Raw genomic sequence first — 15,791 nt, 5'->3', positions numbered from 1 at the left:
GCCTTGGTAGAGCCTCGCTGATCTACGGCCATGATTTGGATTTTTTCCCAGACATGGTCACTGCTATGCCAGAGCAGAGGTTTTTAAATTGTGGCATGAGAGTTGTGCTTGTGTCAAATGCCAGACAGTCACCCTTCATTTTGTACCAGTGTTCTCTTTCTGCCTCTTCAACAGTCTTAAGCACACTTTTACATATTTCATTTTAATTCACAACAAATAATAATTCTAAACAAAATGAATCACGATGGACTGTGTTTACTTACTGTATATATTTTGAAGCAGTGTATAGGGAAAACCATTGCTTTGAGCATAGATTTGGAGTTCATAACCATATCGTAGCATTTTTGAGGACTGTATTTTGAAGTGCAAGACCAGTGAGCACCTCCTCATTCAAAATGCCGGTGTACTCAAAGAGCCGGTTCCAGGCCATGCCACTTGCAACAGGGCTTCCTGATTTATGCCACCCATTAGCTGCCAGTGACACAGGTGTCCTTGCACAGAGGGATGGCACTTATTGTGGCACTTATCAAATGACCTGACATTAACCAGTGCTTTGACATGCAGAGAGGAGACGCAAGGAGCCCATGGAGAGTGAAAAAGATTAGCGACATGTTTTTTTCAGCCTATTTAACGGGGGCGGATGTGCAGCACCACAGGGTTTATATTACAGCCATCAGAAATAATTGCAAGTCTTCAGACTGCTGGCTCATAATTCACGACTGAGTGCTAAAGTGATGCAGCGGTGCAACAGGCAAGTTAATGGCCTTCTCTATAAACACGCTGGTCAGTAATAGGAAGTGTGCAAAATCAGGTGCCCTACAAGGTCTGAAATATTAGCTTTCCAATGACATCAAAATAGGCTACAGTCTCTCCCTCGCTCTCTCTCTCTCCGCCACCAGGGAGCGCTCTCAGGCCACAGAGGTGTGAAATGTTTTGACGCAGATTTGCTCGTGTCACGCACGTCTTGGGAATCACCAGAGAACCACATCTGTCCACATAAGCTGAAATTCTGTCGTGTTAATAAGTGTATTGTTACCAGTTTCAGCATATGTTATTTTCAATTCATATTTAATTAAGGGATATCCTAAACACTGACTATCATAAACAAAACTAAATAAAAAAAAATGCTGATGAATATTGGAAAACTTCCATACAACCATTCAACACTGTATCTAAGCACCAAACTGACGTGAGAAATATTTCCCCCAAGAGCTTGCGTTTTAATATTCTGAATCTAACCTCTAAAGCCCTGACCTCTGGTGTATTCCATTTGCTGGCAGCTGTGCTCTCTTGACGATTACGCATGAGACGCTCCACTAATCGCCCGGACTTTGATAGGTTGTTTGTTCACTGTCACTGTCCTCTGAAGTCCACACGTACCAATAGTTCTGTGTTGCCACTGTCCAGTTCTATGCAACATACAACCAGACAACCTTTTTTGAACAAGATCAAACACCATCGAAGCGCACTTGTGGATATCTGGAACTTCTTTCCAACTTTCCATAGGATATGTAGCTATAATTTACAAGAAATAAACACTGCACATTTGGAACTGAGGAGAGTTAACTTCTCTTCGTAACCTTTTTCTTTTTTTTTTGCTACGGAAATTTATGTCGTGCTGGAGCTGTTCACCTACCACTAAGTTCATTCAAAATATAAAGCCCGTCATTAACATCGGTGCTCTCATCACAGCTGTTTGTAGAAAGTTCCGCGCTCCGTGTTTACTCTCCTGGGTGAATGTCTTTCGCGCTCCAACGCTCTTCAAAATTATCTAAAAGCTCATCAGTACATCAGGTGTCTCGTGAGTGCATTTCCTTTCTGGATGCGTAAAGTTGTCAAGATGGCCGTGTTTTCTTGTTGGAGGTTGTTGCTGACTCTCACGGCGCTGGCTTTCCCAACATGCACGCAAGGTAAGAAGAATGCTAGTTGATCTATTTTGTACATGTGTAGCCTACTGGTTCCTTGAACTGTTTTTGTTGTTTGATAAACAAGGGCATAGCTAAGGCCTTGTGCTTAAACTGAATATGAAATAAACAATCATGAAGTTTACCAATACATATGTATGGGTTTGTGAAAATTATTTTGGAAACAAAAAGGTAAAAAATGTTTTTCAAGCAAAAATGATTAAGTAACTTTAATTCATATTTCACATGTTTTTAAAACTTACATGGGAATACAAGTGAACACAGTTGGTAGGAGGCACTAGTATTAACCTTTCAATACAACAAAACATCAAGAAAATGTATTATTGGTAGGTTTAAACCACAATAAGGTAGCAGGCAATAGCAGAGCAGCTAAACATAAAAAAATAGCATACAAAAAATTATGTTCAAGAAAAGTTAGATGTCAGGACCCCCACAGTGTGCCATACTTTACTCTGAGCACCAGCCCTGTATGACCAGACACCCATGTGTAGGGCAATGGCATTGGCTTCCCTTAGGGCTTCTGGTCATTAACCTACATTTCAGCATCACTGTCAGTTACAGAGCGAGGAGTCACCAATGGAGACAAATCTCTCTTTTCGTCGCTTCTTTCCCCAGGAATATAAGTCAATATAGCGCCTGTCAGAGCAGCCATCAAACTGATTAGCAAGAGAGCTCGGGACTAGGGGCAAAAAAACATACTGTTTGTTTAGAGATAGGCCAGGCAATAGGAAATACAGACAAGCCTTCTCTGTTCTGCTGCTGATAAAGGCTTGCGTCTGAAGTGAGTGGCCTTCTCACCTCGTTTTTTTTGTTGTTGAGAGGAGGATGTGAGGTGAGCTGTCAAGCAGGTCGTTTGCAAAATGGGGATATGCATTATGAAAGATATCAATCGGTTTCTCCAGGCAAGGCCTTTATGAATGCGGCCCCAACTTGTCTGTCGTGTGCTACTCCAGCAGATACTCTGGGACTGGGAGAGTATCTGCTGGATTTGAGGTGTCTGAATTGAGGAATAGGCCCTGAGGCCCTGAGGCTACAAACATGAGGACTGACCAAATGCTCAAGTGATTGCTGTCCTGGTCAAAGTTGAAAGCATCTTAATTACGGCTTAATGGAGTGTGAGAGTGTTTGTCTTGACATTCAGCCACACTTTCTCTCCCTCTCTGACGCTCTTTGGGGTTTTGAAGCAGTCACCAGATGCCCTCCACTGAGTGGGTGTGTTATGTAAACAAAATCGCCAGGGTGACATCGCTCTCATTAAGTATGACCATGCAGACTATAATTGAAGGTATCCATATTCAAATCGGAACATGCTTTGACGTGTGCCCAGATACACTTTACAAATACAGATGCAGGCTATGTTTGTGTAGATCAGGGGTTTTCAAATTGGGTGAATGTGAGCCTCATCCTTAGTGGACGTAAAGACAGCTGAGCTGCACTTTAAAAAGAAAACGCAATGAACTGAACACATACATTGTTGACACAATTCCTCTCTGGAGAATTTTTTGAAATGTGGGTGGAGATGCTCTGTAGAAGATACATTAGCAGATACATTCACAAGTCTGTGTATCCTCTTGGCATATAATTAATGGCTTTTCTATGACATCAAACGCTATACATCATTGTTTGACCTACAGGATTAGACAGTAGAGGTGCAGTAAGTATGCAAAGCACTCTATTTTAATGCCCATTTTAGTTATAAATAAATATTTATAGGATCTCAACAATAAATTAAGAGAATCCCCACAATACATTACAGGCTTGAATTGTATTTTAGTTCAGTCTGTTGTTCACAATATAGATGACCCTTTGCTGTCACATTGCTTGGTTAATTTATGTTAAGACATATTTTGACATCATTTGAAAATAGCAGCCTCTGTTTGCTTTCTCCTTAGAATCTCCTGTTTTAATGCTATTTCGTTTTAATCAGCGTCCCTACTGATGTCGCGACAGACAGAGAGAGAGAGTGCGAGACAGAGGGGTGTTGTATATAGATATCTCTTCCTTAGAACTGATTATTGAACTGTCACACGGAACACTCCTTGACAAACTACTTCAAAGACATGCGATGCTTTTCGACCCGGCCTTCAATTTCCAATGTTGCACTTTAGCAATCAGGGAGGTGAAGGCAGAGGTTGTCAGCTGGCCTGTCATAAGGGAAAGGTTAAGTGTGTCTCCTCCAGATGGCCCGTATTTGACAAGTTGCTTGTCCAGACACGCCGGAACACCTGACAGCAATGTGTTTATCATTTCCTGTAATTTCCTCTCACATCATTTCCTCCCCCCCATCATCCCTTTGCATTGTTGTTTGCTTGGCTGCATGCTAAAATATTAACCTGTTGAGGAGTGAATTCTTTAAGACAATGCCATTCCCCAGAGAGTGAATTATTTTCCTGGCTCCTTCTAGAATTCTACACGAACGTTCTATAGTTTCAGTGTTCTTAAAATTGTTTAATGGCAGAAAAATCCCTGAGGGAGTGAATTCTTTAAGACAATGCCATTCCCCAGAGAGTGAATTATTTTCCTGGCTTCTTCTAGAATTCTACGCGAACGTTCTATAGTTTCAGTGTTCTTAAAATTGTTTAATGGCAGAAAAGTCCCTGAGGGTAATTGTTGCGTCATGTTATAGAACCTTTTTTTAAAACGTTCTAATCACATATTTATGATCGTACTCCCAGGGGCCCAGCTGCATCTGATCACATATTTGTGACCGTACTCCTCAACAGGTTAACTAGCAGGACAGAGGCTTCTTGCTTTAGCTGGTGGCAGATGGCTCACAGCAGAGGAATTGCCTTCAGAGCTCAGTGTTCAAAGCAAATGAGCTGCAATCTACTGGTGATTGGTTCTGGCGTCTGGAACCATTGCATGTCAGCCATTGCAGTCTTTTGATTATCCTCATTTTTGGGAACTCTTTTCCTCAAAAATGCTTTTTTTAATGTGCATAGACTGTTAGTTACATTGTATTTGTTGTTATGTTTTTAAAAATCATTTTAAACCTAGTTAAACCGTTCACATATGAACGCCTGGAAATTATGTTTTCTCTTGCGAGAGTGGAAACTCAAATGATTTTATTTTTTATGATGATATCTCAAAGAGTCTGTCAGTTGGTAGCGTGTTCTTTCCATTAGGGAATAGAGCTGTGTTCTGTGTAATTTCACCATAAGGATGTTAGTGATAAAAGTGAGACAGAATGCAAAGCATAAATGAAACCCTTTGATAAATGATCTGTTTGTCACTTCTGTTTATGTCTCTTGTCCTATGTTACTCTTCATAGAAACTCAGAATGTTGGGAAAGCATTCAGGTCATGTGCGATGCTGAATTGCTTCTGTATGTCAAACACCAGTGTCAGTTTTTGGTCTTTCTTTCTCCACAGGCATGAAAGTGGAGGAGCTGTCAGATGACCCGAGGAGCTTTCTCCTGCTCCCTGTCTACCCGTCGGTCAAGTACCAGATCCTCAACGCCGAGCCGCTCTTCCTGAGAGATGCCGGACGTGACTTGATAGGCAACGCCAGCCTGTTGGCCCAGCGGCAGGTCTTCATGCTCAGTAACATCAGCAGCAGTCAGCAGCAGCCACCACCGTCCATCAACGCCAGCTATGGGCAAATGTCTGTGGAGAGGGCTATCCCCCAGGAGCTCCTTCAAACGGGACCCAGGATTCGGGCCTTTATCATGGCCAGACAAGTCCGCTCCTCTGCACCTATCATGAGGGTGCTGTTCCACTCCGCCCGGAGCAATCGGAACGACCCCCAGAACGATAGCGCGGGCGAGTCGGATCCCCGCGTAGGGAAGAGTGGGTTCATTTGCGTGATGACCTACGCCTTCTGGGAGACGAGGGAGGTGCGGGGAGCCTGCTCCCTGCCCGCCGAGGGAGGCTCCTGCCTGGCCCGCCTCAAGCCCGAGCCGACCTGGTTCGGCCTGGGCAGCGGCAGGTCCAGCCGGGAGAACCGGGGCGAGGGTCAGGCGAACACGGTGGAGCTCTACTACCAGACCCGGCCCAGCCCCACCAGCCAGTGCTCGCCCCAGGATGGTCAGACGCGCCGTGGGCAGCCCACGGGCCTGGCCACGGCGCTCAGGTACGGCGTGAGCGGGACGCGGATGAAGAGGATCGGCAGCCTCAAGCTCCTGCGCTCGCCCCCGGGGAACCCCACCTTTATGAGGGTGAGGCTGGGAGGCACGGTGGTCATCCAGACCTCGTCCAAGCCCGTCAAGACCACGGACACGGCCACCTTCTACGTCTTCCTGCCCAGTGCCTCACCTGTAGAGCGCTTCATTCTCAGGTAATGACCACTGAATCTGACCTAAACTATGCATAAGATCAGGATGCATTTCTGCATGTTTATGATATGTTTGTTCATGTTTATCAGTATTTCTAATATATGTAATGTATGTATATATGTACATGTGTTTGAAATCAAGTTGGGAACATAAGGTGTTGATACACTGAATCTATAATTATGGATAGGATGCAGCTCACTCTGTTTGCAGTGGTCGGGCAGTTGTGGTCAGACAGTCATGGCACTGCACTCATTGGCATCTGTTGAGGGTGGAGAGGGGGAGAGAGGTGTAACAGACCTCGTAGGTATTTGCTGCCAGACTAAAGCTTTGTGATTGGTGTGACAGTACAGAAATGTAGACCTGCACCCGTCCCACGCAAGTCCCGTGATGCATATAAAAAACACTGCACTCAAAAAAATTAGGGAATTGGATTTGGGATTAAACAGCGTTCGCCGAAAACAGGATAGACTAACAATCCTTGTTCCTGGAAGGGGATTTTGTTCTCAGGACAAAAATAAAAAAACATGACTTGGTTTTCTGTATGGGCATTTACTGTACATATTGCCTCTTCATGATGAGCCTATCAGCCGCATGAAACAGAGGAAGATTCAGAGAGGCCTTATGCATTTGGAAAGCTCGCCAGCTAAACGAATTTTGTGGTATCGCTACCGTGTCTCTCTATGGCTCAGAGTATCTGGAAGCTCCAGTCGGCCCACAGATTACAGAAATGTTTCTAAGTCACTCTGTGGAATAATGGAGAAATTATTTGGCAGTGTTTATCTTGTAGCATTGCATTATTTGTCTACATTTTCCGCCACATAAATATTGCATCAGGCTAATGGAGCAGGCAAAAACAAATACAGTACCTAATAACTGCTTCAGTCCTTTGGGCAAAAATATGAACTTATTACACTGGAAGCTCTATCGTGGAAAACACACAGTCCAACTGTTTTTTTTTTCAAAGTCTGGGGAGGCACTTAACCGTTTTAATGGAAGATTTTGAATCAAAGTGCTTGTCGCTTGTGAATGTTGGGGTTTTGATGCATTAATAGTTTTTATTTTGCAAACACATGGCATTTTCTGATCTTTTTTTTAAGAATTTATACGTATACGTATAAATACGTATATTACGTATAATTTACCACATCTCATGAGCAGTGTTTGGGCCTTGGCTGCGGTCTTGCTTGGGTGCTGTGCCTGCGATTTGGATTTGCCTGTAAACAATAGGTGTTAGGTAGGACTAAAAATAACCCCTTCATAGATCAGTGTGGTGTGAATAATAGCAGGCTGTGACTTAATGAGTTTGTGTGCCAAAGTTTGTCCAGAAGCAATGAGCTGGAAAGTGACCTTATTTGGACATGGAGGTATTGCATAGTATGATTAAAGAGTCCAATCTTCCTTACTTGCCATTTTTTGTTGTTGTTTTTGTTTTTTACTTTTGTTTTGAAAATTGACAAATTAATTTGAGACATTCTTGAACCTTTTCCAACCAGTTGCCTAGAGGTGAGCCTTGGCTTTCACTTTCTGGTCTGCTAAAACGGTCATTTTTTTTTACGTTAAAAGGAGATTTTGAAGTGGAACCTACTTTTGCCAGGAGATTGATTTTTTTTTCATTTATCCTAGAAAAAAGTCCTGCTCTACTTTACTGTTTTCTAAGACTGAGCCCAGCCTCAAGGGGCTGTGACAGATAATCTGTGGCCAAATTGAAAATGAGTGAAGTTGTTAACCCTTTACAGAATGATCCAAGATGGATAAAGATGGAGTTTTTCTCGGTCACAGACAGAAAACATCACATCCTTTAACCTACTGTACCTGTGGTGGCATGAAAGCTAAATAATTGTTTGACCTGCTTTTGAGCCCCTGATATTTAATGGCAGCTCATCAGAAAAACAAAATCAATTAAATCTGTTGGTATTTTTCCCATATTTTGAAAAGTGCACTTTATTTATTGGCATCATCACATGGCAGTGTCTTGTTTTTCTGACTGGAATATTAGTGGTGCATTTTCTTGGTGCCATTGATTTTCCGACCCCAGAGAGGTGTGATTTCAAATTCTCATGTCGGAGGCTGAGCTGTGAGCTTGATGACTCACCCCAGTCGGTCCCCTTCATTGCACAAGCTGGTCCAGCAGACTGGTTGGGTGATGGTAATGATGCTGTTTGGGTGCCCACGAAGGTTGTGTGTGTGTGTGTGTGTGTGTGTGTGTGTGTGTGTGTGCGCGTGCAGCATTGTGCGTGTCGCAGGCGTGTCGCGTCGCGTCGCGTGTGTGCGCAATAAGCGTGCGTGCGTGCGTCGCGTCGCGTCGCGTCGCGTCGCGTGCGTGCGTCGCGTGTGTGTGTGTGTGTGTGTGTGTGTGTGTGTGTGAGGCTTTATCTGGCCTGCCCCACTTGAGTCTCCTCATGCAGATGATTTGAGCTGAGGATTTATTTAATCAACATGCTCATTACAGAACCTCCTGAACCCTCTCTCTGCGTATGCATACAATGTTTACTTCTGCACTGGGGCTTGAAATAGGCCACCGCACACACACACACACATTTATACTACACACACATCCGAGACAAGGACACACACAGGCACATCACCTCAAAGAAAATCTTTACTTGGACATACATCTCTCTCTCTCTCTCTCTCTCTTTCTGTCTCTCTCTTTCATACACACACACACACACACTCACGCACACACACACATACACAGTACATGAATACATTGATACACACAGTATCCTTGAGACTGTGGAAAAGTAGCTCAAAAATACTACACAAACATACATTACACACACATACACACACATACACACAGACACACACACACACACACGCCTGCGCCTGCCATACCATCCCAAGACGACGACGACGCATCGCTTTACACACAATCACACACACACACTAGGGCTGGGATAAACGATTCATTTTTAAACGATTAACCTAGCGATTATTTTTTCGATGCATCGATTAATGTAACGATTCATTTTTTCAATCCGATTCGATTTTGATTCAATTCGATTATCGATTATCTCCCCATTAATTGACTAATAGCAACTTATACATGTTGATTTACATATCTGAATGAAAAAACATGAATTTCTTAACATTGCAATATATGTTTATTGATGTTAAGCTGGTTTAATAGCAATTTAGCCCACCGTGTTCTATGCAATGCTTCTATGTGGCAACAACAATCCTTCAACAATCGTGAATATTTTGTTAAATGCACATGCAGAGGAGGGGCAGCGGGCTCTTTACGAGAGAGCGGGCGGGGCAAGGAAAGTGCGTAAAAAGCTCAGCTCAATGAAAGGATTTTATCTTATCTAGTATCTTATATAGTTATTTATATATAGATATATAGACTTGCACTGTTGCACTGTTTGACTTACTCATTTGCACCATCACCATGACACTCATTCACAAAGAGCACCTTACCTTACCTTATGCACTGAGAACCACAGGCTCAGTCCCTGCTTCAGTCATTGCAAGCGCACCTGATTGATTATTCACCCACTATGTGGATACTGTTTTTTAGAATTGATTTTGATTAAGTTTTATTTAGTATAATTTGTATTTTGTATATTTAGTATATTCTTTATCTTCTACAGTCCTTATTGCTTAGTTGTGTTTTTTATATTATATACTTTATATACTGTTATTGAATGTGTGTGTGTGTTGTCTGTATGCTACTGTGACCTTGTTTTCCCCTAGGGATCAATAAAGAATTTCCCCTAGGGATCAATAAAGTATATCTATCTATCTATCTATCTATCTATCTATCTATCTATCTATCTATCTTTAATTTAAATAGTACAACATAGAACATCGATGTGTGGTGGCCGGTTTCGATTCCGTGGTGCCCAGCCACAGATTAGTCAACGTAACGGAAACACCAGAGCCCGTTTAGACATTCTCTTGGAAACACTGAAGGTGTAAAATGAAAAATATTTAGCGGCACACGTTATGCTTGACGAATCGACACGCATATTTTGCGTCAACGTATTTTTTGCGTTGCCGAAATGGCCACCTGTCTGTTGTCTGTAGTGTGAGTGTGATCAGTGTTGGTTACATCTCCTGGATCAGCTCAATGAAATCCGCCGCTATGGGACAGGTGTCTGTATTGCTCCAGTGAGCACACATGCTCACTCTCTCATAAACACACACACACATACACACACACACACACACACACACATCCACATCCACATCCACACACACACACACACACACACACACCTGCTGTCAAGCATCTTATTGTGTCTGTAATGGAGGGACGTGTAGAGCAGAAAACGTGTAGAGCAGAACCCAGAGATGGTGGAGTGCAGAGTGAAAGTCCTATGCCCTTGGGAGCTGACTCTGTGCCACAGTACTGCAGAACTTTAGCCATTACATCCTGCCCGGCCGTATTTATCACCCGGGCCATGATCAGTCTGACAAGCTCTCCGCTCAGCACACAAGGCTCCAGGATGTCGTATGAATGTGAGAGACTTGGGAGGAATATGGCATCTGACTGTTTTTTTTTTGTTGTTGTTAAAGAAGGCAGTTTGAGCCTAGTCAGACGAGTTTGGGTCAATCCACTGGAATGAACTCGTAGTTAGTTTCTCTTCTCATGTAGAACAAAGTGTTTCTGAATGTCAATAAAAGTATGCAAGGTCTCTAGGTGTGATGTTGTCTCACTATCATAGTGAGATGGGAAATCGCAAACAGTGTGTGTGTGTGTGTGTGTGTTCTTTCAGTACGAGAACGTTCTAAGATTGCTTATTGATTGACAGAATGTCAGTGAGGATTGTAGCCCTTGCTCACACAATCAAGGCCATTGTTGTTGTTGTTGTTGATGTTCTGTTGTTGTTTTGTTTACTTAGGAGTTGTTCTTGTGATTGACAGATACACACCATTGTGTACACTAGCATAAAAGCTAAACAAATTGTGTGAGATTTGAAGAAGTGGAGTCATTATATTACAGTAAGTTGAACAGAACCGCACCATATGTTGTGTAGCTCACACAAAGCTGTTTTTAGCTTTGGTTGATAAAGATAAAACATAGACTCAGTGAGTCTCATTTTCAGCCTCAGGTTTTTCTGGTTTGATTTTACATTTAACAGCAGAGGAACCCTGTTGGGTGAGAACTCACTTACTGTAATCAAGTGAAATTGATTGTTTTCCCCCTTTGCAGTCAGCACTCAGCTGACATTTGGATTTGTAATGAATTGTCATTTAAAACATTTAGAACAGACTGCAATGAGTTAAAATGCTGTCACCCCTAATGCCACCACACATCACCAATCACACGCACACCAGCACAAATATGCTAACTAATTATCATGTCTCAGTAACGCTCTCTTGTTTACTAGGAAATAATGTTTCTTTGTCCAGACCCGCATGTACCCACTTACTGTTAATGCAGTGGAAAATAAACTCTGCTGCTAATTAAATGCATATCTTGTTGTTATTTAAGAGCCATAATTTCATTTATTAGCAGTAAATCATGAAAGATTGTGCAAGGTCATTTATTTATGGTACTTTGCTGTAGGCCTCTGTGGATGTATTTGAATGAGAAATCAAAGTTAATTTATATAACTTTTCACCATAATAACTTATTCAGGGAATAGAGTTTCATGCTGAGAACAGAAGTGGTGGAGTGGATAATGGATTGATCGTTGGATGGGTGGATAATTTTTTTTAACATTGCTTTAATTTTTACCTTTGGCTTTTATGTCACCGTTATGCAGTTATACCCCAGGTAGAGTCCCGAGAATAAAGCAGAACGAGGAGGCCATTCGAGGAAAAACTTGTGCATGTACGTTTTCCAGCAATTGCTGGAGGAGCATTATGCTTCACTCTTTCAATATCAGGAAGGCTAACACACTAGATTTTGATTCCACTTCTAAATAGATTGGGATGCACTTTTATCCTCCACACTATTTGTGGTGGTGGTGGTGGTGGTGGGGGGCAGCAGGTAAAGGGAATGGAGCAGTCTGGGTGGAGGTACAGTAGAGCAGCAGACGGGGAGCAAAAGGCATGCAGACAGCAAGGCTGAAACCACAGAGAAAGAAAGAGAGGGGTTTGAATGGCATCCGCGAGCAGATTGAGAAGCAATGAAAGCAGGAAATTATAGCCCTACCTATACACACACACACACACACACACACACACACACACACACACACACACACTTCACCACCACCACTACCACTCCCCAAGCTGCATATTGGGCGTTCATCCGTTACTGCTGTCATTCACTGTCATAATGCAGCAGAATCCATCACTCCTGCTGCCTGAGAACAACCCCTCTGTGTACTCGCCCCTGGGGGATTATGGACATTTAATTCAACATACACTGCAAAGCTAGAAAATGCATTTCATCCTTTGGTTTAGTTGATCTTGACTCTGTGAGGTTCCCTCTCCGAATTTCTACAGACACTTAGACAAGTGTTAGCTCTGGACAAGTAGTCTGAATGACCAGGGAACATCCATCAGTGCTGATATAGCATTGGGGTGTTTTTTCTGGCACAACACACTAGAGAGCTGACCTGCAATCAGTTTAAGTGTTGCTTGGCAACATGCAGCACTATTGCCAGTATCCAGTACTTTGCGGAGAGAATTGAAGACAATTGAAGAAAACAAAACAAAAGGAAAAGAAAACATCTTCTTCTGCCTCAAATTACTCTTATTTGAGAGAAAGTTTCTTTGTTATTGAGACTGATATAGAAAATTGAAATGACATGAGGTTGTAATCTTATGTTAGTATGCAGGATCAGTAACGCTGAAACTGTAGTCAATAACTTTTATGCCCTGCTTGTTAGTGTTAGTGCAGTTGTGATGGTGGTTGTGGGTGCCTACTGAAGTCCTGTAGATGTGTTTTGGTTGTTGCAGTCTCTCTGCTTATGTTTCTATTTAATGGTGTATGTTGTTTAGCTCCCCATTTATGTTGGGATATACTGTACCTATTTAGTTAATTGCTTTATTTCAGGGAGGATTTTACTGCCTTTGTTGTGAGAGCAATGTGGTTGTGGCAGCTTATTATGCGGCAGAGTATTGCTGAGAATCTTTTGCTGTTTGAATTCAAACACATTGATTGTTTTTTTATAGTGTTCTGTCTTTTTTGTTTGTTATTTGCTTCAGCTCATTTGTACTGTAAATACATCTGCACTCTTTTCATCATACTCCATATGTTGTTTGCTGTGTCGTACCATTAACACTAAACCAGCAGTGTGTGTGTGTGTGTGTGTGTGTGTGTGTGTGTGTGTGTGTGCTATGCGTGCGACTGGCGGTTCAGAATCAGACAGCAGCTTAAACGAGGGTGTGTGAGAGTCCACTGATGGGAATGAGATGTGTCTGAGTCCTGTCTGATGTGTCTGATCACACAAAGCACTGTGTTGATTTTCTGTCCGCCCGCACCCAGGTAAACATCCCGCACCCATCAGCGCCTTCTGCAGCACTGACGCTGACACGGTGAATGCTGTGTACAGACACACACACACACACAGACACAGACAGACAGACACACACACACACACACACAAACACACACACTTATGCACTCAAAAACATACATATACTTACTTGCAAATAGCAATAGGTTACATTTCTTGACAAACAAAACACAGCATGTACAGCCACTCTACACACACACACACACACACACACACACACACACACACACACACACATACACACATAACTAAATGTGTTATTGGGAAGAAGCTCCAATGCTTAGTTTTCATGTGTCTGTTTCTCCCTCTCTCTCTCTCTCTGTGTGTGTGTGTGTGTGTGTGTGTGTTCTGTAGGACCACTGTGAAGAAAGGTCTGTCCTTCAGTGTGGCGCGCCCTAGTGACCCCGGTCTGTGGGACATCGCTCTGGAGCCCAGCAAGGCGGAAGACGAGCCGCAGACCCTCTATGTGGTGTGCCAGAAAAAGAGTACCCTGTCTGGGAAAAGGTCAGGTTTGTGTGTGTGTGTGTGTGTGTGTGTGTGTGTGTGTGTGTGTGTGTGTGTGTGTGAGTGTGAGTGTGTGAGTGAGTGAGGTGAGGTGAGTGAGGTGAGTGAGTGAGTGAGTGAGTGAGTGAGTGAGTGAGTCTGTCTGTCTGTCTGTCTGTGAGAAAGAGTGTTTATATGTCTGTCTGTCTGTTTATCTGTTTGTTTATCTGTGTGAGTGTGTGTGTGAAAGAGAGAGTGGTGGTGTGTCTTGTCTTTCAAACCCATTGTTGAAAGAGTGTCATCTTTTGAGGAAGGGTGTTTTTAACAATGAAATTATGAACTATAGCATTAGTAACTGTGGGTGTGAGTGTATGTGTTAATGAGTGAGTCCACGGATGTATACCACAAAGGCTATCTATAGATCTGAAATTCATAACGTGCCAAGTGATATGTATGTGACATAATGGATTCCTGTCTAGAGAGATTGCTCATGACTTTGCATCCCCGCACACTCATTTACTCTCGTTCTCACCCCTAAATGAAATAATTTTCGTATCCACTCTGCTAGTTATATTTATAGCCATGGGCAACACATGTCACCTTTCCAAATTAATCACTAACAAGTTTATGAAAGCCTGGGATGAACCGTTCTTGGTCTCCATAGCACCAGATGTTCAGCATTCACTCTTTTGAAAGAGAGAGAGAATAAGTAACAGATTGGGAGATGGGGGGGGAAAGGAAAACAACAAATAGTTTATTTTCTGTGATTACACGCTTCCTTTAAAACAGATGTCCGAGCATCCTGCTTTCACAAGTGGGGGCCCTTTAGTTAAATGAAGATGAAATAGCATCAGTTGTGTATGTACTATAAAACCAATTGAGATATACTTATTGTGCACAAGGTCAAGCAAGGTCAAACATTAAATTAAAATGAATGGAAGGATTACTGTAGCTCTAGCCAATGACTTGCTGGGAGGATATGAAGCACCCATAGATCATGATTTAATGCCAGTTGCTAAGTGGTTTTATATCTAAAACATCTCTTATTCAGTCCAAACTCATTTGTCTTGTTCATGTGAAATGTGTGTTATCAAAATAATGGCCTTTAAATTGTTTGTGCTGTTTAATCATAACTCATATTCTCTCATAGTCTAGTGGTAATGACTTATATTGCACAGTATTGCCATTGCCATTTCTCAACCATGAACCTCGAACCATGAGACAGGGCAGCAGCTCCATCTTAAATTATTAAGAAATAAAAGGGCACATCTACTAATTAATAACTATATAAATATTGAATATCATAGAAAGGAGATCTTTTGAATAAAAGTAGCAGTGGTGGCAATAGTGCAGAAAGTGTTTGAGATGACAAAGGTACTGATGATGGTGATGGCCCAGATGATGGTGATGAGCATAATGGTGATGATAGTTGTAGGGGTGATGAGGACGTTTGCCCAGGCTGTGATGGTGGTCACAATGATTGCCGTGATGATAAGGGGAACAGTGGGGTGCAGGAAGCAGAGAGCTTACACACACACACACACACACACACACACACACACACACACCAAGAGAGCACTGTTGGGGGTGGTTGAGTCTTTCCCCTTTGACATTTTATATCACAGACTAATCCCTCTTCTCTGAAAACAAATCACCATCTCATTAAAATGATATGCTTGTCCTGCTACA

General features: G+C 42.5%; 1 protein-coding gene across 1 annotated transcript in view; it reads left to right on the top strand.

The window, feature by feature from the left end:
• The first annotated feature begins 1,374 nt into the window (after positions 1-1,374).
• si:dkey-1d7.3 (transmembrane protein 132D) overlaps positions 1,375-15,791 on the top strand; it is a 29,182-nt gene continuing 14,765 nt past the window's right edge. Inside the window, 3 exon segments of the mRNA XM_048259824.1 lie at positions 1,375-1,910; positions 5,297-6,200; positions 13,974-14,123. Coding sequence (XP_048115781.1) covers positions 1,823-1,910; positions 5,297-6,200; positions 13,974-14,123 — 1,142 coding nt within the window. The 5' untranslated portion in view covers positions 1,375-1,822.

The sequence above is a fragment of the Alosa alosa genome, chromosome 12 (assembly GCF_017589495.1).
Source record: "Alosa alosa isolate M-15738 ecotype Scorff River chromosome 12, AALO_Geno_1.1, whole genome shotgun sequence".
NCBI lineage: Eukaryota > Metazoa > Chordata > Actinopteri > Clupeiformes > Clupeidae > Alosa > Alosa alosa.
The sequence above is the reverse complement of the archived record's forward strand: the minus strand, read 5'-3'. Positions and strand labels throughout refer to the sequence as shown.